Consider the following 24,290-nt stretch of genomic DNA (forward strand, 5'->3'; position numbering starts at 1 on the left):
TTCCTCACCCTCCCCGTGTCCCCGTGTTCCTTGTGCTCCTCATGTCCATCCCCATGATGTTCCTCACCCTCTCCCTGTCCCCATGGTCCTTCCTCTCCCCAAGTCCATCCCCACAATGTTCCTCCCCACGTTCCTCCCCATCTCCAATCCCATGATGTTCCTCCCTATGTTCCTCCCCCTCCCCACGATGTTCCTCCCCATGTCCAACCCCATGTCCATCCCCATGATGTTCCCCACGTTCCTCCCCCTCCCCCTGATGTCCCTCCCCATATTCTCCCCCGGTGTCCCTGCTCCCCAGGTCCGCCCTAGCAGGGTGAGGTGGACAAGTGCCCATGTTGGGGGTACTTGATGGCGGGGGGGTAGTTCTGGGTCATCTGGATGGAGACATCGGACGAGGCATCCGAGGGGCTTCGGGCACGAGGCCACGCGCGCGGCTGGAGAAATTGTCCTGACAACCCTGAACAGGCGCTGAGCCGAGGGCGCAGGAGCCCTGCTGGCGCCCGGTACAACTCCTCCTCGGCATAGCGCTTAGTGAACAGGTAGACAGACATCACACCAGCACCCTGAAGGAGAAGATGGATGCCCATCAGCATGGAGGAGAAGATGGAGAGCCACCAGCATGGAGGAGGAGATGGAACCCGTCATCCCCATGGAGGAGATGGACCCCCACAACCCTGGAGCAGATGGAGGAGCTGTTGTGGCCAAACCTCTTTGAGGAGGAAGGAGGAGGCAGCGAAGGCGAAGGACCAGCCATAGCGATACTGGAAATATTGCTCGGAGCCGCTGGGCCGGTTCATCACCTCATCATTGATGCTGGAGATGTAGAGCACCAGACCCACCACCAACGAGAGCCCTGAGGAGACTAGAGCGCCGTCACCACCAACCCCCGCCCCACTGCATCCTTGGGGCAGATACGGGGGGTCTGGGGCAGATGTGGGGGTCCATGGGGCGGATCTGAAGGCCCTAAGGGGTCCTTAGGGCAGATATGGAGGTCCTTGGGGTGGAAACAGAGGTCCTAGTGGGTCTTTGGGGCAGATATGGAGGTCCTGGGGGACTCTGGGGCAGATGTGGAGGTCCTGGGGCAGATAGAGGGGTCATCAGGGCAGATATGGGGACCCTGGGGCAGCTGTGGGGGTCCATGGGGTGGAAACGGAGGTCCTAGGGGGTCTTGGGGCAGATATGGGGGTCTTGGGTGGTTTGGCATCCCGGGGGGCAGTTTTGGTCCTGTGGGGCAATTGTGGGTCCTGTGGGGCAGCTGTGTGTCAGTTTTGGCCCCTGTGGGGCAGCCGTGGGGCAGTTTTAGCCCCTGTGGGGAGGCTGTGGGTCTGTTTTGGCCCCTGTGGAGCAGTTTTGGCTCCTGTGGGTAAGTTTTGGCCCCTGTGGGGCAGCTGTGTGTCAGTTTTGGCCACCTTGGGGCAGCTGTGGGGCAGTTTAGGCCGCTGTGGGGCAGCCGTGGGGCAGCCGTGGGGTAGCTGTGGGTGGCGCACCAGAGAGGATGAAGAAGATTCCGGAGACGAAGGCGAGCAGCGTGCGCTGGGGCCGGATGTGCCCCACGTTGCTGATGACGAAGGCCGTGAACACCAGGAAGAGGCTGACCATGGGGAACGGTGTGGCCGCCCGCACCGTCTCTGCGGGACAGCGTCACCCACAAGGCCCCTATAGGGCCCCACAAAGCCCCTATAGGGCCCCGAGAGCCCCTAGAGACCCCATAGAGCCCCTAGAGACCCTATAGAGACCCTATAGAACCCATAGAGCCCCTTAGACCCTAGAGAGCCTCTACAGACCCTATAGACCCCACAGAACCCCTAGAGCCCCTATAAACCCTATAGAAACCATACAGACCCTACAGACCCCATAGAGACCCTAGAGAGACCGTAGAGATTCTATAGACCCTATGGAGACTCTAGAGACCCTATATACCCCCTATTGCCCCTATAGACTCTATAAGACACCTATAGAGCCCTTACAAAGCCCCTATAGAAATTCTATAGACCCTACAGACCCTAGAGAGCCCTTAGAGACCCTATAGACCCTATAAAACCCCTATAGATCCTCTACAGAGCACCTATAGACCCTATGGAGTCCCTATAGAGCCTAGAGCCTTCCCATCTACAAGAAGGATTGCAGGGAGGATCCGGGGAACTACAGGCCTGTCAGTCTGACCTCAGTGCCGGGGAAAGTCATGGAACAGGTGATCTTGAGTGCTCTCATGAAGCACATGCAAGAGAAACGGGTGATCAGGCCCAGTCAACATGGGTTTATAAAGGGCAGATCTTGCCAAACTAACCTGATCACCTTCTATGACAAAATCACTCGACTACTGGATGGGGGAAAGGCTGTGGATGGAGTCTTCTTGGACTTCAGTAAAGCCTTTGACACGGTTTCTCACAGCATTCTGCTTCAGAAACTGTCAGCCTCTGGCCTGGACAGGCGCACACTCTCCTGGGTTGAAAACTGGTTGGATGGCCCAGAGAGTGGTGGTCAATGGAGTTAACTCCAGCTGGAGGCCAGTTACAAGTGGGGTTCCTCAGGGCTCAGTACTGGGTCCAGCTCTGTTCAATGTCTTTATCAATGACCTGGATGAAGGCATTGAGTGCACCCTCAGCAAGTTTGCAGATGACACTAAGCTGGGAGGAAGTGTGGATCTGCTGGAGGGTAGGGAGGCTCTGCAAAGGGATCTGAACAGGCTGGACTGATGGGCCGAGACCAATGGGATGAGGTTTAACAAGGCCAAATGCCGGGTCCTGCACTTGGGGCACAACAACCCTATGCAGCGCTACAGACTGGGGGAAGAATGGCTGGAGAGCTGCAGGGAAGAGAAGAACCTGGGAGTAATGGTTGACAGCGACTGAACATGAGCCAGCAGTGTGCCCAGGTGGCCAAGAAGGCCAACGGCATCTTGGCTTGTATCAGAAATGGGGTCACCAGCAGGTCCAGGGAGGGGATTCTCCCTCTGTACTCGGCACTGGTGAGACCGCACCTGGAGTACTGTGTTCAGTTCTGGACCCCTCACCACAAGAAGGATGTTGAGGCTCTGGAGTGTGTCCAGAGAAGAGCAACGAAGCTGGTGAGGGGGCTGGAGAACAAGTCTTATGAGGAGCGGCTGAGAGAGCTGGGGTTGTTTACCCTGAGAAGAGGAGGCCGAGGGGAGACCTTATTGCTCTCTACAACTGCCTGAAAGGAGGTTGTGGAGAGGAGGGAGCTGGCCTCTTCTCCCAAGTGACAGAGGACAGGACAAGGGGGAATGGCCTGAAGCTCCATCAGGGGAGGGTCAGGATGGATATCAGGAAAAAATTCTTCATGGAAAGAGTCATTGGGTACTGGAACAGCTGCGCAGGGAGGGGGTGGAGTCACCTTCCCTGGAGGTGTTTAAGGAACGGGTGGGTGAAGTGCTTAGGGACATGGTTTAAGGGAGTGTTAGGAATGGTTGGACTCGATGATCCAGTGGGTCCTTTCCAACCTGGTGATTGATTCTATGATTCTAGAGAGCCCCTATAGATCCTATAGAACCTATGGAGCCTATAGAGCCCCTAGAGACCCTATGGACTCCATAGAGCCCCTATAGACCCTACAGACCCTAGAGAGCCTATAGATCCCCTAGAGCCCTACAGAGTGCGTATAGAACCTATAGAGTCCCTATAGACCCTGTAGAACCTATAGACCCTATACAGACCTGTGATACCCTGTAAAGCCCCCAGAAACCTTACAGAGCTCCTCCAGACCCTCTATAGGCTCTATATATCCCCTATAGAGCCCCTGTAGAGCCCCCATACAGCCACTATAGACCCTATAGACCCTATAGAGCCCCCATAGACCCTACTGAGCCCCTATGGAGCCCCTATAGACCCTACAGAGCCCCTAGAGACTCTAGAGACCCTATATACCTTAAATAGCCCCTAGAGAGCCCCTAGAGACCCTATATAGCTCAAATAACCCCTATAGAGCCCCTATAAATCCCATATACAGCCTATAGAGCCCCTATAGATCTCCTATAGACCCCTATAGATCCCCTACAGAGCCCTATAGACACTCTATGTCCCCTATAGCCCCATAGAACTCCCTTAGCTCCTCACTGTCTCTGGGGGCAGCGGCCTCAGCACCCCATAGAGCCTATAAAGCCCTTATAGACCCCCTATAAGCCCCACAGACCTCACAGACCCCCCCCGAGTCCTCCCTAGAGCCCCCATAGCCCCCCAGCTCCCCATAGCCCCTCATAATCCCACCAGTACCCCATAGCCCCCATAGCGCCATAGCCCCAAATCCCCCATAGCCCCCCATAGCCCCCCTATAGCCCCCCATAAACCCTCATAGCACCATAGCACCCAATAGCCCCCCATAGCCCCCCATAGCCCCCCATAGCCCCCCATAACCCCCATATCGCCATAGCCCCCATAGCCCCAAATCCCCCATAGCCCCCGATAGCCCCCCATAACCCCTCATAGAGCGCCATAGCCCCCATAGCCCCCTATAGCCCCCCATAACCCCTCATAGAGTGTCATAGCCCCCATAGCCCCCATAGTGCCCCATAGCACCCCATAGCCCCCCATAGCGCCATAGCCCCCATAGCCCCAAATGCCCCATAGCCTCCCAATAGCTCCTATAGCCCCCATAGGTCCCTCACTCAGGATATTTTCCGTGTTCTCTGTCACCAGGTTGATCTCGGGCTCCAGGAAATACTCAGAAGCCACACAGCGCCCCTTCTCCCGGCCTGGGGGGGAGACACCCTCAGGGTCTCCCAGATCCCATAGTGACCCCCCCATATCCCATAGGGTCTCCAAAGATTCCCCCCCCCAACCCCCCAGGTCCTGTAGGGTCCCCTTGGATTCCCTCAGGACCCCCACATTCCATATGGTCCCCCCCAAGGACGCCCAGATCCCATAGGGTCCCCTCAGGACCTCCCAGATCCCATAGGACCCCCATGGACCTGTGGGATCCTTTTTGAGCCCATATGAACCAATACAAGCCTGTGGGATCCCTTTGGAGTCCATACAGGCCCATACAAGCCCATGGGATTCTTTTCAAGCCTATATGATCCCATATGAGCCTGTGAGATCCTTTTTGAGTCCATATGATCCCATATGAGTCTGTGAGATCCTTTTTGAGTCCATATGATCCCATATGAGCTCGTGGGATCCTTTTTGAGTCCATACAAGCTCATACAAGCCTGTGGGACCATTTTCAAGCTCATATGAGCCCATGTCAGCTAGACTTAGACCCCCAGGACCCCTCAGGATGCTTCAGGACCTCTTAGGACCCCCAGAACTCCTCAAGACCCCCCCAAGACCCCCTCTACTCTCCCCAAATCCCCCTTCCCATGCCATGGGAGGGTGTGGGGGGGTCCATACCAGCAAAGAAGCAGACGCGCCAGAGGCCGGCGTGCAGGGCCATGCGCACCTCGGTGCTTTGGTTTTGGGGGAGCACGACCCCCTCTTCCATGTAGAGCCAATAATCGGTGCTGACGGCGATGCCCACCAGCAGCAGCCCACACGCCCCGAACACGCTGCTCAGCAGCGTCAGCGCCCGGCTGCTGCACGAGCTCATCCTGGAGGCTGGGGTAGAGGGACAGGAGGGGTCATCAGTGGGGCTTAAAGGGGAGAGGAAGGGGTTAAAGGGGGCAGGAAGGCGTTGAAGTGGGAGAGAAAGGGGTTAAGTGGGGCAGGAAAGGGTTGAAGTGGGGCAGGAAGGGGTTAAAGTGGGACAGGAGGGGGTTAAGGGGGCAGGAGTGGGCATAAAAGGGGAAATAAGGGGTTAAAGTGAGGCAGACAGGGGTTAAACAGGGGTAAGAAGAGGTTAAAGTGGGGCAGGAAGGGTTAAATCAGGGCAGGAAAAAGGTCAAAGGAGGGCAGGCAGGGTATAAGTGGGGCAGGAGTGGGCATAAGGGGGCAGGAAGGGGTTAAAGGGAGGCAGGAAGGGGTTAAAGTGAGACAAGAAGGGGTTAAAGTGGGAGAGGAAGGGGTTAAGTGGGGCAGGAGTGGGCATAAAAGGAGAAGGAAGGGGTTAAAGTGAGGCAGGAAGGGGTTAAAGTGGGAGATGAAGTGGTTAAGTGGGGCAGGAAGGGGTTAAAGCAGGGCAGGAAGGGGTTAAAGTGGGGCAGGTGTGGGCAGAGAAGGGGCAGGAAGGGGTTAAAGGGAGGCAGGAGGGGTTAAAGAGAGGCAGGAAGGGGTTAAATTGGGGCAGGAAGGGCATAAGGGGGCAGGAGTGGGCACAGAAAGGGCAGGAAGGGGTTAGAGGGGGTAGGAAGGGGTTAAAGGGGGCAGAAAGGGGCATGAATGGGACAGGAGAGGGTTAAAGTGGGGCAGGAGTGGGCATAAAGGGGGAGGAAGGGGTTAAAGAGGGGCAGGAAGGGCATAAATGGGGTGGGAAGGGGTTAAAGGGGGCAGAAGGGGGTTAAAGAGGGGCGGGAAGGGGTTAAAGGGGGCAGGAAGGGGTTAAATGGGGCAGGAAGGGGTTAAAGAGGGGCGAGGGGGGGCAGAAAGGGGATGGGGGCAGGAGGGCACACGCGTGTGCACCAGGACGGCCGTGAAACCCCTCCCCATGTCCTTGCACACCTCGCACACACATGTGTGCCTCGAAGCCCCAGACTGTGATTTCACACGCCTCGCACACGCGTGTGCCCCTTTGCATGCTCTGGTGGGACCCCCATACGGGTGACCTCATGCACACGTGTGACCGTCTGCTACACACACACACACACGTGACCTGACCCATGTGGGCGTTGCCACGTGCGTGACCTCTTGCACACGTATGACCTCTCACACACGTATGAGCTCTCTCACATGTATGACCTCTTGCACACGTATGAGCTCACACATATGACCTCTCACACACACATGACCTCTCGCACACGTATGAGCTCTCGCACGCGTATGACCTCACACATGTATGACCCCTCACACATGTGTGTTCTCACCCGCTTACGGCGTCTCCGGCTTCGTTGGCCCTAAGGCCCAGGGCTCCATCAGGGGGCGGAGGGGATGGACTGACGGACAGACAGACGGACAAGGGGGGGGGTGGAGGGGGGGGGGGGCAGACGGCACAGATGGACACAAGGATGGAGGACAGACGGACAGAGCTAAGGAATGGGATGCAGGACAGATAGAGAAGGGGATGGAGGATAGAAGGGAAGGACAGACGGACACAGGGATGGAAGGGACAGATGGACACAAGGACAGGGGACAGACGGACACGGGGATGGGGGACAGACAGACACTGGGATGCAGGACAGACGGACACGGGGATGGAAGGGACAGATGGACACAAGGACAGGGGACAGACGGACACGGGGATGGGGGACAGACAGACACTGGGATGCAGGACAGACGGACACGGGGATGGAGGATAGAAGGGGAGGGAGGGAGGGACAGAGGGACACGGGGATGGGGGGGAAGGACAAACGGACACGGGGATGCGGCGCAGGACAGAAGGACACGGGAAGGGAGGACAGAGGGACACGGGGAGGGGGATGAAGGACAGACGGATGCGGGGATGCGAGGGAGAGCTGCAGGACAGACGGACACGGGGATGCAGGAGAAACGGGCAGAGGGATGCAATGGAGGACAGACGGACACGGGGATACCCGAAGGAGGACAGACAGACAAGGAGAGGGGATGGAGGACAAACGGACACGGGGATGAGAGGGAGGGGGGAGGACAGACGGACAGAGGGATGCGATGGAAGGACAGACGGACAGAGGGATGCAGGAGGGATGCGATGGAAGCGCAGACGGACAGAAGGATGCTGTGGACGGACAGACGGACACGCGGATGCGATGGAAGGACAGACGGACAGGGGGAGGGGGATGAAGGACAGGCGGACAGAGGGATGCGATGGAAGGACAGACGGACACGGGGCTGCGGCGGCTTCTGCGGGCGGACAGACGGACAATCGGACGCAGCGATCGCAGCGGCCTCGGCCGGGCTGGGGGGGGGGGTGGGGGGGAGGGGGGTTGTGAAGGGGGGGGGAGGGGGCGGGGCTTTGTCCCCCCCCCCCCCCCCCCGTGATGTCACCGAGCGGCCGCTCTTAAAGGGGCCGCGAGACCTAAAGGGACCCCCCGGAAACCCTCCCCTCAAATCCCCCCCCAATGGACCCAGGAATTGGGGACCCCCCCCCCAAATCCCCCCCGATGGACCCAGGAATTGGGGACCCCCCCAAATCACCCCCAAATGGACCCAGGAATTGGGGACCCCTCCCAAATTCCCCCCCAAATGGACCCAGGAATTAGGGACCCCTCCCAAATCCCCCCCTCAATGGACCCAGGAATTGGGGGGGACCCCCAAATCCCCCTCAATGGACCCAGGAATTGGGGACCCCCCAAATCCCCCCCCAATGGACCCAGGAATTGGTGACCCCTTCCAAATCCCAACCCCAATGGACCCAGGAATTGGGGGGACCCCCAAATCCCCCCCAATGGACCCAGGAATTGGGGACCCCCCAAATCCCCCCCCAATGGACCCAGGAATTGGGGACCCCTTCCAAATCCCAACCCCGATGGACCCAGGAATTGCGGACCCCCCCAAGTCCCCCCCCAATGGACCCAGGAATTGGGGGGACCCCCCGAATGGACCCAGGAATTGGGGACCCCCCTCAAATCACCCCCAATGGATACAGGAATTGGGGACGCCCCCCAAATCCCCCCAATGGACCCAGGAATTGGGGACCCCCTCAAATCCCCCCCAATGGACCCAGGAATTGGGGACCCCCCTAAATCCCCCCCAAATGGACCCAGGAATTGGGGACGCCTCCCACATCCCCCCAATGGACCCAGGAATTGGAGACGCCCCAAAAGTCCCCCCTCAATGGACCCAGGAACTGGGGACCTCCATATTTCCCCCCCAATGGACCCAGGAATGGGGGGACCCCCATATCCCCCCCAATGGACCCAGGAGTTGGGGATCCCCCCCAGAATCCCCCCTATAAATGGACCCAGGGGTCTGGGACCCCCCAATGGAGCCCCTGGAGCCAGGATTTGGGGAACCCCCCTAAGACCCCCCTCCCATTTTCCCCCCCAATGGACCTGGGAGTTGGGGACCCCCCCCCAAATGGACTCAGTGATCTGAGGCCCCCCCCCAAAGCAGCCAGAAATTGGGGACCCCCCCCAAATCCTCCCCCTTCCCCCTCCCAATAGACCCGGGAATTGGGGACCCTCCCAAATGCCCCCCCAAAGGCGCCAGAAATCAGGGGACACCCCCTCATTCCCCCAAAACCCAACCCCAACACCCCCCCGGCCCCTCCAAGATCCCCCACTTTGGGACCCCAAAAAGCCCCCCCAGGCAGACACGGACTCAGGCACCGGCTCAGTCACTTTATGGGGGGGGCGGTTTTGGGGGGCTCTGGGGGGTTTGGGGGGGGGCTGAAGGTTTGGGGGGCCCCCTTTATATTGGGGGGGTGTCCCGGGGTGGGGGGGAAGGAGCTTGGGGACGGGGCGGGCTGCACCGCAAAATCCCCTCCAGCTCATCCGAGGGAGTCACAGCTGGGAGGGGGCACCCCGAAATTGGGGGAGCGAATGGGGAGGGTGAAATGGGGGGGACTCCAAATTAAGGGGGACCCCAAAATGAGGAGGAACCCCAAAAATGAAGGGGGACCCCTAAATTGGGGCGGATGTCTGAGAAATAGCGGGAGGGACTGAGAAGTAGGGGGGATCCCCCAAATGAGGGGGGACCTCCAAATTGGGGGGGGAGCTGAGAAGTGTGGGGGGGCCATAAGTAGCAGGAATCCCAAAATAAGGAGGGACCCCCAAACTGGGGAGGGTCTTTTAGATATGAAGGCGGGGGCCTTAGTAAGGGGGAGCCCCCCCAAAGCAGGGAGACCCGAAAATGAGGGGTGACCCCAAATTAGGGGGGTGGACAAAAATGAAGGGGGACCCCAAAAATGAGAAGGGACCCTAAAATTGAGAGGGGAACCTAAAATTAAGGAGAGACACCCAAACTGGGGGGGGGGGCTGAGAAGCAAGGAGGCGGGCTTCTAAGTAGGGGGGATCCCCCAAAGTGGGGGAGGCCCAAAAAATGAGGGGGAGACCCCAAAAATGAGGAGGGGAAACTAAAATTGAGAGGGGAAACTAAAAATAAGGAGGGACACCCAAATTGGGGGGGTCTGAGAAGTAAGGGGGGGGCTTCTAAGCAGGGGGGATCCCCCAAAGTGGGGGAAACCCCAAAAATGAGGGCGGACCCCAAAACTGAGGAACACCCCCAATCTGGGGGGGGCTGAGAAGTAAGGGGGGGGACTTCTAAGTAGGGGGGGATCCCCCAAAGTGGGGCGGACCCCTATATTTTTGGGAGGGGGTGTCAGACGAGGGAGTCGGGGGGGGGCGGGAGGCGCGAGTCGGGGTGCACAAAGTCGGGGTTCGTGTAGGTGAACCCTGCAAAGTCGCCCTGGTCGAGCCCCGCCAGGACGAGCTGATCGGGGGGGGTCAGCGCGGGGGGGGCCCGAGTGAAGAATTTGTCGAAGTTCTCCCCGTTCCGACCACACTGGTGGGTTTTTCGGGGGGGGAACCCCAAAAAATAAAGGGGACCCCAAAAAATAAAGGGAATCCGCAAAAAAGGGAGAAAGAAAAGAAGGGAGAGAGAAAATGAACCGCAAAAGGAAAGCCAAAAGTGACCCCCACACCCCCCCCAAAAAATGAAGCCCCAAAATAGCGGACCCGAAAAATGACCCCCCCAAAAACGACCCCCCCCCAAAGGGAACCCCAAAAATAGGGGACCCGAAAAATGACCCCCCCAAAATGACCCCCCCAAAACAAGGATCCCAAAAATGACCCCCCAAAGGGAACCCAAAAAGGGGGCCCAAAAATGACGCCCCCCCAAAATGAAGCCCAAAGAGGAGACCCCCAAAACGACCCCCCAAAATGAAGCCCAAAAATAGGGGACCCCAAAAATTACCCCCCAAAGGGAGCCCAAAAATAGGGGACCCCAAAACGACCCCCCAAAATGAAGCCCAAAGAGGGGACCCCAAAAATGACCTCCCCAAAAGAGGGATCCCAAAAATGATCCCCGCCAAAAGGAGCCCAAAAAGATACCCAAAAAATAGGGGACCCAAAAAATGAACCCCAAAAGGGGAACCCAAAAAAGGGGTCACCCCCAAGAAAGGGGGTTGAAAACAGGGACCCCCCCAAAAAACGACACCCCCCCCGAACCCAGGGGGAAGGGGGGGGACCCCAAAATCGGGAGGGGGGAAGGACAGATGGACGACGCGGACGGACAGACAGAGAGAGAAAGAAACGGGGGTTAGCGCCTGCCCCCCTCCCCGGGGCACCCCCAGATTTAAGGTGGGGGCCTGGAGGGGTTTTGGGGTGCGGGGGGGGATGCGGGAGAGGGCCCTGGGTAGGTTTTGGGGTGCAAGGAGACGTTTTGGGTACAGGGGAAGTCTTGGATGGGGTTTGGGGTGCAGGGGTGTTCCTGGAGGGGTTTTGGGGTGCAGAGAGGGGTTTGGGGTGCAGGGGGGGTCCTGGATGGATTTTGGGGTTCGGGGGGGTCTTTGGGGGGGTGCAGGGGGGTTCTGCATGAGTTTTGGGATGTGGAGGGGTCCTGGATGGGTTTGGGGTGCAGGGTGGGGTTCTGGCTTGATTTTGGGGTTCAGGGGGTCTTCGGGTGCAGGGAGGGGTTTGGGGTGTGTGGGGGTCCTGGATGGGTTTTGGGGTGCAGAGGGGGGTTTGGGGTGCACTCACCGGGCGGGGCACGAAGGGGGGGGGCACCTCCAGCCGCTCAAGCCGCTCCCAGTCTGTCCAGCGGAAAAAGGGGTGCAGGCGAACTTCCTGCTCCCCCCCCGGCCCTGCCCCCAGCCGCTTCCCGGGGTGTTTGGTCAGAAACGGGGGGGGCACGGGGGGGGGGGGTCAGACCCCTCCTCAAAAATAATCCGGGCCCCCCAAAACCCCTGAGACACCCAAAAAGCCCCAGAGAATCCCCAAACACCCTGGAACTCACAGGGAGCAGTAAAAGAAGGGGGACCCCAAGATCTGGGGGGGAGGCAAGGGTTTCTGAGGGTACAAGGATTTTGGGAGGCCCTAAGGATTTGGGGGGGCTCAAGGACTTGGGAGGGCCCTAAGGATTTTGTGGGGTAGAGTTTTGGGGGGTCCCCATGGTCTGAGAGGCTCTAGGAAGGATAGGGTGGGTTTGGGGGAGGCACAGGGTTTTGGGGGGCTGTAGGGATTTGGGAGGGCACCTAGGATTTGGGGGGACCCCCAGGGATTTGGAGGAACCCCAAGGATTTGCGGGGGCCCCCACTCACCCCCTTGCAGATGGCAACAGCCTCACGGGACAAAGATTTGGGGTACGTGACCGTCTGCTCCAGGATGGACTGGAAGAGTTCATCCTCATCCTCGCCGTCAAATGGGGGCTAGGGGGGGACCCCAAAAATTGGGGGGAGACCCCGAAAATTTGGAATGCCCCTAAACCCCCACAGACTTCCAAATCACTCCAGGACCCCCAAAATCACCCCCAGTCTCCCCCAACTGTTCCCGGACCCCGCAAAACCACGCCCAGCCCCCCCGATTGCTCCAGAACCCCCCAAATCACCCCCAGCCCCTCCAAATCGCTCCAGGACCCCCAAAATCACACCTAGCCCCCCCAGATCGCTCCAGGACCCCCCAAATCACCCCCAGCCCCCCACCCAAATCGCTCCAGGACCCCAAAATCAACCCTAGCCCCTCAAAATTGCTCCTGGACCCCACAAATCACCCCCAGCTCCTCCCAGATTTCTCCAGGACTCCCCCAAATCACCTCATGCACCCCCTAAGTCACTCCTGGACCCCCAGGATCCCCCAAATCACCTCTGGCTCCCCCCAAATCACTGCTGGACCCCCCAAATGACCCCCATCCCCCCCAAATTGCCCCTGGACGCCACAAATCACCCCCAGCTCCTCCCAGATTTCTCCAGGACTCCCCCAAATCACCTCACGCACCCCCCAAGTCACTCCTGGACCCCCAGGATCCCCCAAATCACCCCTGGCTCTCCCCAAATCACTGCTGGACCCCCCAAATGACCCCCAGTCCCCCCAAATTGCCCCTGGACCCCCCTAAACCCACCTGCCCGGCCAGCATCTCATAGAGCAGCACCCCAAAAGACCACCAGTCGACCGACTTCCCGTAGGGCTGGTACGCGATGATCTGGGGGGGCACCCCAAAATTCGGAGGGGGAGCAAAGCCCTGGGTTCCCCCTAAGACCCTTGGGTTCCCCCAAAACCCACCTGGGTCCCCCCATAGCTGGGTCCTCCTGGATGCTGGGATGCTCTGGATGCTGGGTCCCTCCCAAACCCCTGGGTAACCCCCTAATATTGGGGATCCCCAAGTTTTGGGGGCCCCCAAACCCCTAGGTCCCCCCTAAACTCCTGCGTCCCCCTCAAAAACCGCCTGAGTGCCCCCATATATGGGTCCTCCTGGATGCTGGAATGCTCTGGATGCTGAGCCTCCCCCAAACCCTTTGGTCTCCCCACCAAAATATAGGGGTCTCTCCAAGTTGTGGGGTCCCTCAAAACCCCTGGATCCCCTCCAAACCACTGGGTCCCCCCAAAAAAAAAACCCTGGGTCCCCCCCCCCAACATCTGGATCCTCTTGGATGCTGGGATGCTTTGGTCCCTCCCAAACCCCTGGGTAACCCCCCCCCAACAAAAAAAAATATTGGGGTCCCCCCAAGTTTTGGCGTCTCCCCAGACCTCGGGGGCGATGTAGTCAGGGGTCCCGCAGAAGGTGCGGGTCGTGGCCCCCACAAACATGTTCTCTTTGCACATCCCAAAGTCCGTGATCTTGACGTGTCCTTGTGCGTCCAGCATCACGTTATCCAGTTTCAGGTCCCTGGGGTTTTGGGGCACACCGCCCCCCCAAAAAAGGGGTTCAGGGGGGTGTTTTGGGGGTTCAGGGGATTTAAAGGGGTTTTGGGGGGTCAGGAAGGTTTTGGGTTGGATTTTAGGGGGGTCTCACCGGTAAATGATGCCCTCATTGTGGAGGAAGAAAAGGCCGATGGCGATTTCGGCAGCGTAAAACCTGGGGGAGGTGTAAAAATAAAGGGGGTTGGGGGGGCACCCCGGTATTTTGGAGGGGGCCCTAAGGATAGGGAGGGGTCTCAGAGGGGGCCAGGAGTGATTTGACAGGGGGGCCTGGGGGTGATTTGGAGGGGCAGGAGTGGGTTTGGGGGGGCAGGGAGTGGATTCTGGGGTGCAGGGGGTGGATTTTGGGGGGCAGGGGTGGATTTGGGGTTTGAGAGGTGGATATGGGGGTTCAAGGATGGATTGGGGGCAGGGTTGGATTTGGAGGTTCAGGGGTGGATTTGGGGGCTTGGGGGGGATTTTGGGGTGCAGGTGAATGATTTTGGAGTAGGGGGTGGATTTTAGTGTTATGGGGTGGATTTTGGGATGCAGGGATAGATTTGGGGGTTGATTTTGGGATTCAGGGGTGGATTTGTGGGTTCAAGGGTGGATTGGGGGTTGAGGGGTGGATTTGTGGGTTCAGGGATGGATTTTGGTGCTCGAGGGGTGTATTTGGGGGTTCAGGGGTGGATTTTGGTGCTCGAGGGGTGGATTTGGGGGTTTGGGGGGACTCACGTGGCGTGGGGCTCGCGGAACTTGCCGACCTGCTGGATGTGGTACATCAGGTCGCCCCCGGTCACATACTCCATCACGAAATAGAGGCGGTCCTGGGGGGGCAACGGGGGGCACCAGTGCTCTCAGTACCTCCCAGTAGCTCCCAGTTACCCTCCCATCTCATTCCAGTCCCTCCCAGTGCTCCCAGTGTCCCCCAGTCCCCTCCTGTGCTCCCCATCCCTCCCAGACTCTCTCAATCCATTACTGCCATCCCTCTCAGTTACCCTCCCAGTCACTCCCTCAGTCACCCCAGTAGCTCCCAGTAACCCCTAGTTACCCTCCCAAGTCGTCCCAGTACCTCCCAGTACTCCCAGTGCCCCCCAGTCCATTCCCATGCTCCCCATCCCTCCCAGTCCCGCTCAATCCCTTACTGCCATCCCTCTGAGTAGCTCCCAGTGCCTCCCAGTCCCACCCAGTCGCTCCCCCAATCACCCCAGTGCTCCCAGTTACCCTCCCAAGTCGTCCCAGTCTCTCCCAGTGCTCCCAGTGCCTCCCAGTCCCTTCCCATGCTCCCCATCCCTCCCAGTCCCTCTCAACCCCTTACTCCCATCTCTCCCAGTAGCTCCCAGTCCCTCCCAAGTCATCCCAGTGCTCCCAGTCCCTTTCTGTACTTCCCATCCCTCCCAGTCCCTCTCAATTCCTTACTCCCATCCCTCCCAGTTGCTCCCAGTGCCTCCCAGTCCCTCCCCGTGCTCCCAGTTCTTCCCAGTTCTCCCCTCCCAGTGCCTCCCAGTCCCTCCCAGTGCTCATGGTGGTCTGGAAGGTGGAGTGCAGGTGGGTGAGGAAGTGCCTCCCAGTGCTCCCAATCCTTCCCAGTTCTCCCTTCCCTGTGTCTCCCAGTTCATCCCAGTGTCTCCCAGCACCTCCCAGTCCCCCCAGTGCTCCCAATCCTTCCCAGTTCCCCCTTCCCAGTGCCTCCCAGTTCACCCCAGTCCATCCCAGTGCTCCCAATCCTCCCCAGTTCTCCCTTCCCTGTGTCTCCCAGTTCATCCCAGTGTCTCCCAGCGCCTCCCAGCGCCTCCCAGTGCTCCCAATCCTTCCCAGTTCCCCCCTCCCAGTGCTCCCAGTGCTAACGGTGGTCTGGAAGGTGGAGTGCAGGTGGGTGAGGAAGTGCGGCCGCGGGCCCAGCGCCAGCACTCTCCTCTCCACCATGGTGGAAGCGGCGTCGTCGTCCTGAACCACCACGTCCTTCTTCAGGATTTTGATGGCGAAGAGCTCCGAAGTGCCGCGGCGCTCGGCCAGCATCACCTGGGGGGTTGGGGGGGCAGAGGTTTTTGGGGGACCCAGGGGTTTGGGGGGGCACGGTGGTTTGGGGGGGAACCGGTGGTTAGGGGGGGCAGAGCAGTTGGGGGGGGCAAGGGGTTTAGGGGTTCAGCAGATCTCCAGGGCTGGGTTTGGGGGTTCAGGGGTTCCCCAGGGCTGGGTTTGGAGGTTCAGGGGTTGCCCAGGGCTGGGTTTGGGGGGGTCTTGGGGGTTCAGGGGTTCCGCAGGGCTAGGTTTGGGGGGGGCTGGGGGTTCAGGGCATCCCCAGAGCCGAGTTTGGGGGTTATGGGGTTCCCCAGGGCTGGGTTTGGGGCGGTCTGGGGGTTCAGGGGATCTCTTGAGCCAAGTTTTGGGGTTGAGGGGACCCCTAGGGCTGGGTTTGGGGGTCCCCAGGTTTGGGGTGCCCCGTTTTGGGGTCCCACCTTGCCGAAGCTGCCCTTGCCCAGCACCATCAGGAAGGTGAAGTCGCCGAGGTGGGAGCGGCCAGGGGGGAAGAAGCCCCGTTTGGGGTCTGTGGGGCTCGGGGATGGCGATGGCGATGGCGATGGGCACGGCCCGCGGCGAACCTTCTGCGGGACACGGGGGGAGCGTTCAGCGACGGGGGGCACAGGGGGCTGGGGGGTCAGTGTTGAGGGGGTCAGGGTTGGGGGGTCAAGCTTGGGGGTCAAGGTTGTGGATCAGAAGTTGGGGGGTAAAGGTTGGGGGGGTCAAGTTTGGGGGCAAGGTTGTGGATCAGAGGTTGGAGGGGTCAGGGTTGGGGATCAGAGGTTGGGGTCAAGGTTGGGGTGAAGTTTGGGGGTCTGAGATTGGGGTGAAGGTTGGGGTGAAGGTTGGGGTCAAGGTTGGGGTCAGAGGTTGGGGGTCAAGGTTGGGGGGGTCAAGGTTGTGGATCAGAGGTTGGGGGTCAAGGTTGGGGTCAAGGTTGGGGGTCAAGGTTGGGGGTCACGGTTGGGGGTCACGGTTGGGGGTCACCTCATAGAGCTCCAGGGGGTAATTACAGGCCTGGAAGAGAAAAAAACACTGTGAAGGGGAGTTTAGGGGGTCTGGGGAGTGTTGGGGTCCCGTGGGAGGGATTTTGGGGTCCCGGGGGGGGATTTGGGGATCCCAAGGGGAGATTTGGGGGTCCAAGGGGAGGTTTTGGGGTCCCAAGGAGGGGGGGATTGTGGTCCTGGGGGGGGATTTTGGGTTCCCGGAGCGGGGGGGGAGTGTCCCAAGGGGGGGGGGGGGTCCCAGGGTGGATTTTGGGGTCCCAAGGGGGGGTTGGGGGACCCAGGAGGGATTTTGGGGTCCCGGGGGGGGGGTTTAGGGTCCCCCTCACCTCGAACTTGGGTCGAAGGCCGCAGTCGTCAGTGTCGGCCACAGGGACGTTGTAGTACTCGCCCTCCTCCTGGTTCAGGAGCTTAAACCTGGGGGGCAGGGGGGGGCCATGGGGGACAGGGGGGGCCATGGGGGGGCCATGGGAGGTGTGGGGAAATGTGGGGCAGAAGGATGGGAGCAGAGGGGCATCATTGCAGGTGTGAAGGCTGCAGAGCTCCTCCTGCGAGATCCGCCCCCCGTGCAAAGCCCTCGTGTAAAGCCACACACACGGCTCCTAGTGCCTCAGCCCCTCGTGCAAAGCCCCTCAGTCCCTCGTGCGAGACCCCCGTGCAAGGCCCCAGTCCCTCGTGCAAGGCCCTCGTGCCCCAGACAGTCATGTAAGGCCCTTGTACCCCCATTGCTCGTGCAAGGTCCTTGTGCCCCAGCCTGTTGTGCAAGGCCCTTGTGCAAAGCCCCAGTGCCCCATCCCCTCATGCCCCATCCCTCGTGCGAGGCCGTCGTGCCCCATCCCTCGTGCAAAGCCCTCGCGCCCCGTCCCGCCATGCTAGGCACTCACCACCCGTCCACGTGCCCTTTGAGCAGCTCAGCGACGCCGAAGCTCATTGCGCCCATGAAGTCGTTGCGCGACGTGCGATCCCAGTCCCACACCTCGACCGAGAGGCGCCGCTCGGCGTCCCCGGGGCGCAGCGTGCTGATGGAACCCCCACCCTCGTGTCACCCTCGTGCAAGGCCGGGGCATCCCACACCCCCCATGTCACCCCCATACCCTCGTGTCCCCCTCGTGTCTCCCTCGTGCGAGGCCAGGGCACCCCGCACACACCCCCAGTCACCTCCATATCCTCATGTCACACTCATGTTCCCCTCGTGTCCCCTCATGTGAGGCCAGGGCACCCCCCCCATGTCACCCCCATACCCTCGTGTCCCCCTCGTGTCCCCCTCCTGTCCCCTCGAGCGAGGGCAGGTCACCCTGCACCCCCTCGTGTCACCCCCAGACCCTCATGTCCCCTCGTGTCCCCTCATGCAAGGGCCATGTCACCCCTGCCTCCCTCATGTCCTCGTGGTAGAATTTGCACAAGGGTTCACACAAGGGCTCACACGAGATTTCACACAAGGTTTCACATGAGGATTCGCACGAGGGTTCACATGAGGGTTCACATGAGGGTTCACACGAGGTTTTGGATGAGGTTTCACATGAGATTTTGGACGAGGTTTTGCACGAAGTTTCACACAAGGATTCGCACGAGGGTTGCACGAGGGTTTGCACGAGGGCTCACAAGAGGAAGGCCTCGTTCCAAACGGGGTTGAGTGTGGCCTTCACGGTCCGTGTTTTCTGCTTCGAGAGGTTCTTGGGGTCCGGGATGAGTTTGAGCTTCACATACGGATCCGAGAGCCCATTGGGGTCCATAGGGATGAGGTTCCGAGCCTCCCCCACTGCCGGATGGGGGGAGAGGGGGGTGTGGGGAGATGTGGGGAGATGGGGGAGATGGGGGGCGGAGGAGAGGGAGCACATAGGGCAGGAGGTGAGATGGGGATGTGGGGAGTGATGAAGGATGTGGAGGGACATGTGGGGAGATGTGGGCAGGAGGGGTGTGGGGAGATGGGGGGATGTGGGGTGAGATGGGGGACAGGATTTGGGGGGGTAGATTTTGGGGGAGAATCAGGGGGTTTGAGGGGTGGAATCGAGGAGTTAATTGGGGCAATGGGGGGGCAGCTCTTGTGGGGGGCAGATTTGGGGTGTCCCTTTTCTGCCCCTGTGGGTCCCTTTTTACCCCCCGGGAGGGGAAGTTAGGGGTCGGGGAGGGCAGTTTTTATCCCGGGGGGGCACTTTCAGGACGAAGGGGGTCCCTTTTCCCCCCATATAGATCCATTTCTCCCCATATAGATCCCTTCTTCTCCCCCTGTAGGTCCCTTTTTACCCCCCGGAGGGGCAGTTTTTACCCCCGGGGGGGGCAGTTTTTACCCCCGGGGGGGCAGTTACCGGTGACGTGGAGCTGCTCCCCGGGCAGGGGGTGGATGCGCAGCTGAAGGCGTCCCCGTCGCTCCGTGTGGTCGACGCCGCAGAGACTCGGAACCACGTGAACGCAGCGCTTGTGCACATTCATCTCACAGCCTGCAGAGACACCGCCTCGCACGAGGGCTCACACCCACCTCACACGAGGGATCGCACGAAGGATCACACCCGCCTCGCACGAGGGATCGCACGAGGGATCAGACAATGGATCACACCCAGGCTTGCATTGCCTCGCACGAGGGATCACACTCTCACTTCACACTCCCCTCGTACCCATCTCGCACGAGGCCTCGCACACGCCCCACACTGGGCTCACACAAGGCCTTGCATGACCATCCCACGGGGCCTTGCACGAGGCACCACTTGCACCTCACACTCACCTCACCCCTCCTCGCATGAGGCCGCTTGCACGAGCCCCTCCCATGCTGCCCATCACAAAAGCTCATCGCACAATCACCCTCGCACAACCACCCTCGCACAACCACTGTTGCACGACCGCCCTCGCATGACCGCCCTCGCACAACTGCCCTCACGACCCCCCCAAGGCCCCTCCCATCATCCCTTTGCACACTCCCCTCCCCGCCACCCATCGTGCGTCGCACACTCACACGAGCACTTCATGCCCTGGTGCACGAGGCCGTAGAGAAGGGACCCGCAGTGGTCACAGAAGGTGGGACTGCTGTAACTGTGCACCTTGAACTTGTGCTTGTTCCGGGGGTCCTGCGGGCACACGCACGTGCAAGGGCTCAGGGCACACATGCGTGCAAAGTGGGGGAGACCCACATGTGCCCCCTTACACACATGGCAGAGCTCCCCCTCCCCCTGGTGTGGCTGCACACGTGCATGCAAGGGGCAACGTCTGGGAGTGAGGGGGGAGACGAGTGTACAAGAGGTTGGGGGACACACGTGTGCAAAGGGGGGGGTGCATGTGTCCTCACACACGTGTGCAAAGGGGGGCACATGTGCCCCTTCATACACGTGTTGGAGCCCCCCCCGCGTGGCTGCACAGCGTGTGCGAGGGGGAACATGTGTGTGCAAGAGGATGGGGGCAAAAGCGTGTCCCCAAGACCCCCCCCATGCCCCTCCCCAGCCCCCCCTCATAGACTCAGGACCCCCCCATACCCCCCCTATGTCCCCTCCTTGCCCCTCCCCCATAGATCTGGGACCCCTCCAATCCCCCTAACACCCCCCCATAGACCCAGCCCCCCCAAGTTGATCTGGGACGCCCCTGTGCCCCCCCCAGCCCTGTGCCCCCCCATGACCCCCCCGTGCCCCCCCAGCCCTATGCCCCCCCCATGACCCCCCACAGTCCTATGCCCCCCCCGTGGCCCCCCCGTGCCCCCCCTCACATCGGTCTGGGGTCCCTTTCCGGCCCCCGGACACTCGAAGGTGACAAACTCGTGGCAGCGTTTGTGAACCACAAAACTGCAAACTGGGGGGAGGGGGCCATTAGGGGGGGTCAGAGCCCTCCCCCCCCCAAAAAAAGACCCCACCCCAAAAACACCCCCCAGGAACCCCCAAAATCCACCCCCAGAGACCAAATCTCCCCCTCCAAGATTCCAATTTACCCCCCCAGGGACCCCAAATGCCCCCCCCGACCTAAAATGCCCCCCAAATCCGCCCCCCGAGTCTTTTCTTCCCCCCTCCAAATCCTCCCCTCAGATCCCAAATCCACCCCCAATCCCTTCTCCCCCTCCAAAAAATCCCCCCCAGACCATAAATCCCCCCCAGACTCCAATTTACTCCCTCAGGAACACCAACACACCCCCCCCCCGACCCCAAATCCCACCCCCAGGGACCCCAAATCCCCCCCTTTTCCATCCCCCCCCCCCGTTGCCTGGCAACTGCCATCCCTGCCGGGACCGTTGCCTTGGCAACCGGTGTCCCGCCCCCCTTCTACCCCCCATTGCCCCCCCCAGCATCCATTGCCCCCCCCGAATCCCCCTTCCATCCCCCCCGCCCCATCATTGTGCCCCCAGAGCCTCAATTGCCCCTCCAGCCCCCATTACCCCCCCACCCCCAACTGCCCCCTCAGCCCCAATTGCCCCCTCCCAGCCCCAATTGCCCCCCCATCCCCCATTACCCCCCCAGCCCCAATTGCCCCCTCAGCCCCAATTGCCCCCCAGCCACAATTGCCCCCCCTCAGTCCCCATCGCCCCCTAGGTCCCATTGCCCCTTCAGCCCCAATTGCCCCCCCAGCCCCAATTGCCCCCCCAGCTCCCATTGCCCCCCCAGCCCCAATTGCCCCACAATCCCAATTGCCCCCCTCAGCCCCAATTGCCCCCTCCCAGCCCCCATTGCCCCCCCAGCCTCAATTGCCCCCCAGCCCCCATTGCCCCCCCTCAGCCCCAATTGCCCCCCCAGCCCCAATTGCCCCCCCAGCTCCCATTGCCCCCCCAGCCCCAATTGCCCCACAATCCCAATTGCCCCCCTCAGCCCCAATTGCCCCCTCCCAGCCCCCATTGCCCCCCCTCAGCCCCATTGCCCCCCCTCAGCTTCCATTGCCCCCTCAGCCCCCATTGCACCTCCAGCCCCATTGCCTCCCCAGCCCCAATTGCCCCCCTCAGCCCCCATTGCCCCCCCAGCCCCCATTGCGCCCCCAGCCCCATTGCCTCCCCAGCCCCCATTGCCCCCCCAGCCTCCATTGCCCCCCCTCAGCCCCCATTGCCTCCCCAGCCCCAATTGCCCCCTCTCAGCCCCATTGCCCCCCCAGCCCCCATTGCGCCCCCAGCCCCCATTGCGCCCCTCAGCCCCCATTGCCTCCCCAGCCCCAATTGCCCCCCCTCAGCCCCATTGCCCCCCCAGCCCCCATTGCGCCCCTCAGCCCCCATTGCCTCCCCAGCCCCATTGCCCCCCCAGCCCCCATTGCCCCCCTCAGCCCCCATTGCCTCCCCAGCCCCAATTGCCCCCCCTCAGCCCCCATTGCCCCCCCAGCCCCCATTGCGCCCCTCAGCCCCATTGCCCCCCCAGTCTCAATTGCCCCCCCTCAGCCCCCATTACCCCCCCAGCCCCAATTGCCCCCCAGCCCCCGTCGCGCCCCCTGGTGGGTGCTGGGGGGCAATTTGGACTGGAAGGGGCAATTATTGGGGGGGGAGAAAGGGGAGTCTGGGGGGCGCAATGGAGGCTGGGGGGAGCAATGGGGGAGACTAGAGGGAGGCAAGGGGAGTCTGGGGGGGCAATGGGTGATGGATGGGGGTCAGTGGGGGCTTTGGGGGGCAATGGGGGGCAGTGGGTGCTGGAGGGGCAATGGGGGGGGCAATGGGGGGGCAGTGGGGGGCACTAAGGGGTCGGGGGGGGTCTCACCCAGGCACTGCAGCCCCTGCTTCCCGATGCCCCTGGGGACAAGAGCAACACCATCACTCGGTGGGCCCCAACCCACATCTATGGGTCCACGGGTTCCACCTGACCCAGACCCACATCTATGGGTCCATGGGTTCCACCCGGCCCAGACCCACAGCCATGGGTTCCATCTGACCCAGACCCACATCTATGGGTCCGTGGGTCCCCCCTTGACCTGGATACCCGTGTCCATGGTTTCCACCTGACCCAGATGCCACATTCCATGGGGTGAACCTGACCCAGAAACCCACTTTCTCGCCTCCCTCGGGTCCCCTCCAACTGGGACACCTGAGCCCGGGGGTCCCTGAGGTCCCCGAGGTCCACCTGGCCTGGATGTCTGCTCCATGGCGTCCACCTGACCGAGGCCCCTGAGGTCCATTGGTCCTTGAGGTCCACCTGACCCAAATCTCTGTGTCTATGGGTCCTTGAGGTCTATCTGACCTGGATACCTGGTTCCATGAGGTCCCTGAGGTCCACCTGACCTGGACACCTGGATCCATGAGGTCCAGTTGACCTGGACACCTGGTTCCATGAGGTCCAGTTGACTTGGACACCTGGTTCCAGGAGGTCCCTGAGGTCCAGTTGACTTGGACACCCAGTCCATGAGGTCCAGTTGACCTGGACACCTGGTTTCATGAGGTCCCTGAGGTCCATCTGACCTGGACACCTGGTTCCATGAGGTCCTTGAGGTCCCTGAGGTCCACCTGCCCTGCCCTCCCACCTCTGTGGATCCTGGCCCCACGGCAAGCGCTCACCAGATGAAGTCGGTGCAGTGGCTGCAGAAGGTCGGTTGCTTGAAGAAGCGGGCAGTGAAGCGGTGGCTCTTCACTTCATGGACCACCTTGTGGCGCAGAGCCCCACGGCGGCAGAAGAGCGGCCGCGTGGCCCCACGTTCCCCCTCCGGCCCCGCCAGCGCCATCCGGAGCGACCCACGGACCGACCCACGGACAGAACCAGCAAGGGGGCTGCGGGGGAGAAGGTGGAGGAGGTGGGTCAGGGTGGATGCACGGACAGAGCTGCGGACACCGGGATGGACTCACAGACACCAGGATGGACCCACAGACTCCAGGATAGACCCACGGATGGACCCACAGACACCAGGATGGACCCACAGACTCCAGGATAGACCCACGGATGGACCCACAGACACCAGGATGGACCCACAGACTCCAGGATAGACCCACGGATGGACCCACAGACACCAGGATGGACCCACGGACACCAGGATGGACCCATGGATGGACCCACAGACACCAGGATGGACCCACAGACACCAGGATAGACCCACGGACACCAGGATGGACCCACGGACACCAGGATGGACCCACAGACTCCAGGTTGAACCCACAGATGGACCAATGGACACCAGGATGGACACACAGACACCAGGATAGACCCACGGACATGGGAACGGCCCCATGAAGACGTGCGAGCACTGACAGACCCACGGACACGCGGATGGACCCACGGAGCAGCCCCCCTGCGGGTGACTCACAGCCAGAGCCGCATCCACCCACCCACTCGCCCACAGACAGACCCGCGGACGGACAGACAGGCAGACAGACCCATGGACAGACCCACAGATGGACCTACAGACAGACAGATGGACGGACCCACAGACAGATCCATGGATGGACAGACAGACAGACAGATGGACCTCAGACAGACCCACAGATGGACCCACGGATGGACAGACAGACACACTGACCCATGGCTGAACCCATAACCCCACGGATGGATCCACGGATGGACAGATAGACCCACGGACGGACCCACAGCCAGAGACCCGGCTGG

The 24,290-nt window shown here is 61.0% G+C and overlaps 2 protein-coding genes across 4 annotated transcripts; both read right to left on the reverse strand.

Moving 5' to 3' along the window:
• Positions 1-229: 229 nt before the first annotated feature.
• Positions 230-7,062, reverse strand: CACNG7 (calcium voltage-gated channel auxiliary subunit gamma 7). Of its 3 annotated transcripts, none has more exons than XM_054052428.1 (6): positions 6,911-7,059; positions 5,346-5,549; positions 4,622-4,708; positions 1,488-1,628; positions 708-862; positions 239-563 (listed from the first exon to the last, which is right to left on the reverse strand). In XM_054052428.1, the coding sequence occupies exons 2-6, from the start codon at positions 5,539-5,541 to the stop codon at positions 306-308; spliced, it is 837 nt and encodes a 278-aa protein (XP_053908403.1). In that variant the 5' UTR covers positions 5,542-5,549; positions 6,911-7,059; the 3' UTR covers positions 239-305. The 3 variants fall into 3 exon arrangements, with proteins under 3 accessions (XP_053908405.1, XP_053908403.1, XP_053908404.1); XM_054052429.1 differs by having other exon boundaries at positions 708-853; positions 6,911-7,054; XM_054052430.1 differs by lacking the exon at positions 4,622-4,708 and having other exon boundaries at positions 230-563; positions 6,911-7,062.
• A 3,218-nt stretch (positions 7,063-10,280) lies between these two features.
• Positions 10,281-23,957, reverse strand: PRKCG (protein kinase C gamma). Its single transcript, XM_054052280.1, has 19 exons — positions 23,901-23,957; positions 23,252-23,461; positions 22,461-22,492; positions 20,507-20,589; positions 19,766-19,877; positions 19,125-19,256; positions 18,421-18,577; positions 17,703-17,837; positions 17,148-17,235; positions 16,802-16,831; positions 16,252-16,398; positions 15,641-15,814; positions 14,528-14,619; positions 13,908-13,970; positions 13,643-13,781; positions 13,017-13,097; positions 12,220-12,327; positions 11,660-11,800; positions 10,281-10,463 (listed from the first exon to the last, which is right to left on the reverse strand). The coding sequence occupies exons 2-19, from the start codon at positions 23,413-23,415 to the stop codon at positions 10,281-10,283; spliced, it is 2,061 nt and encodes a 686-aa protein (XP_053908255.1). The 5' UTR covers positions 23,416-23,461; positions 23,901-23,957.
• Positions 23,958-24,290: the final 333 nt, after the last annotated feature.

Source organism: Cuculus canorus, chromosome 33, assembly GCF_017976375.1.
Source record: "Cuculus canorus isolate bCucCan1 chromosome 33, bCucCan1.pri, whole genome shotgun sequence".
Classification (NCBI taxonomy): domain Eukaryota; kingdom Metazoa; phylum Chordata; class Aves; order Cuculiformes; family Cuculidae; genus Cuculus; species Cuculus canorus.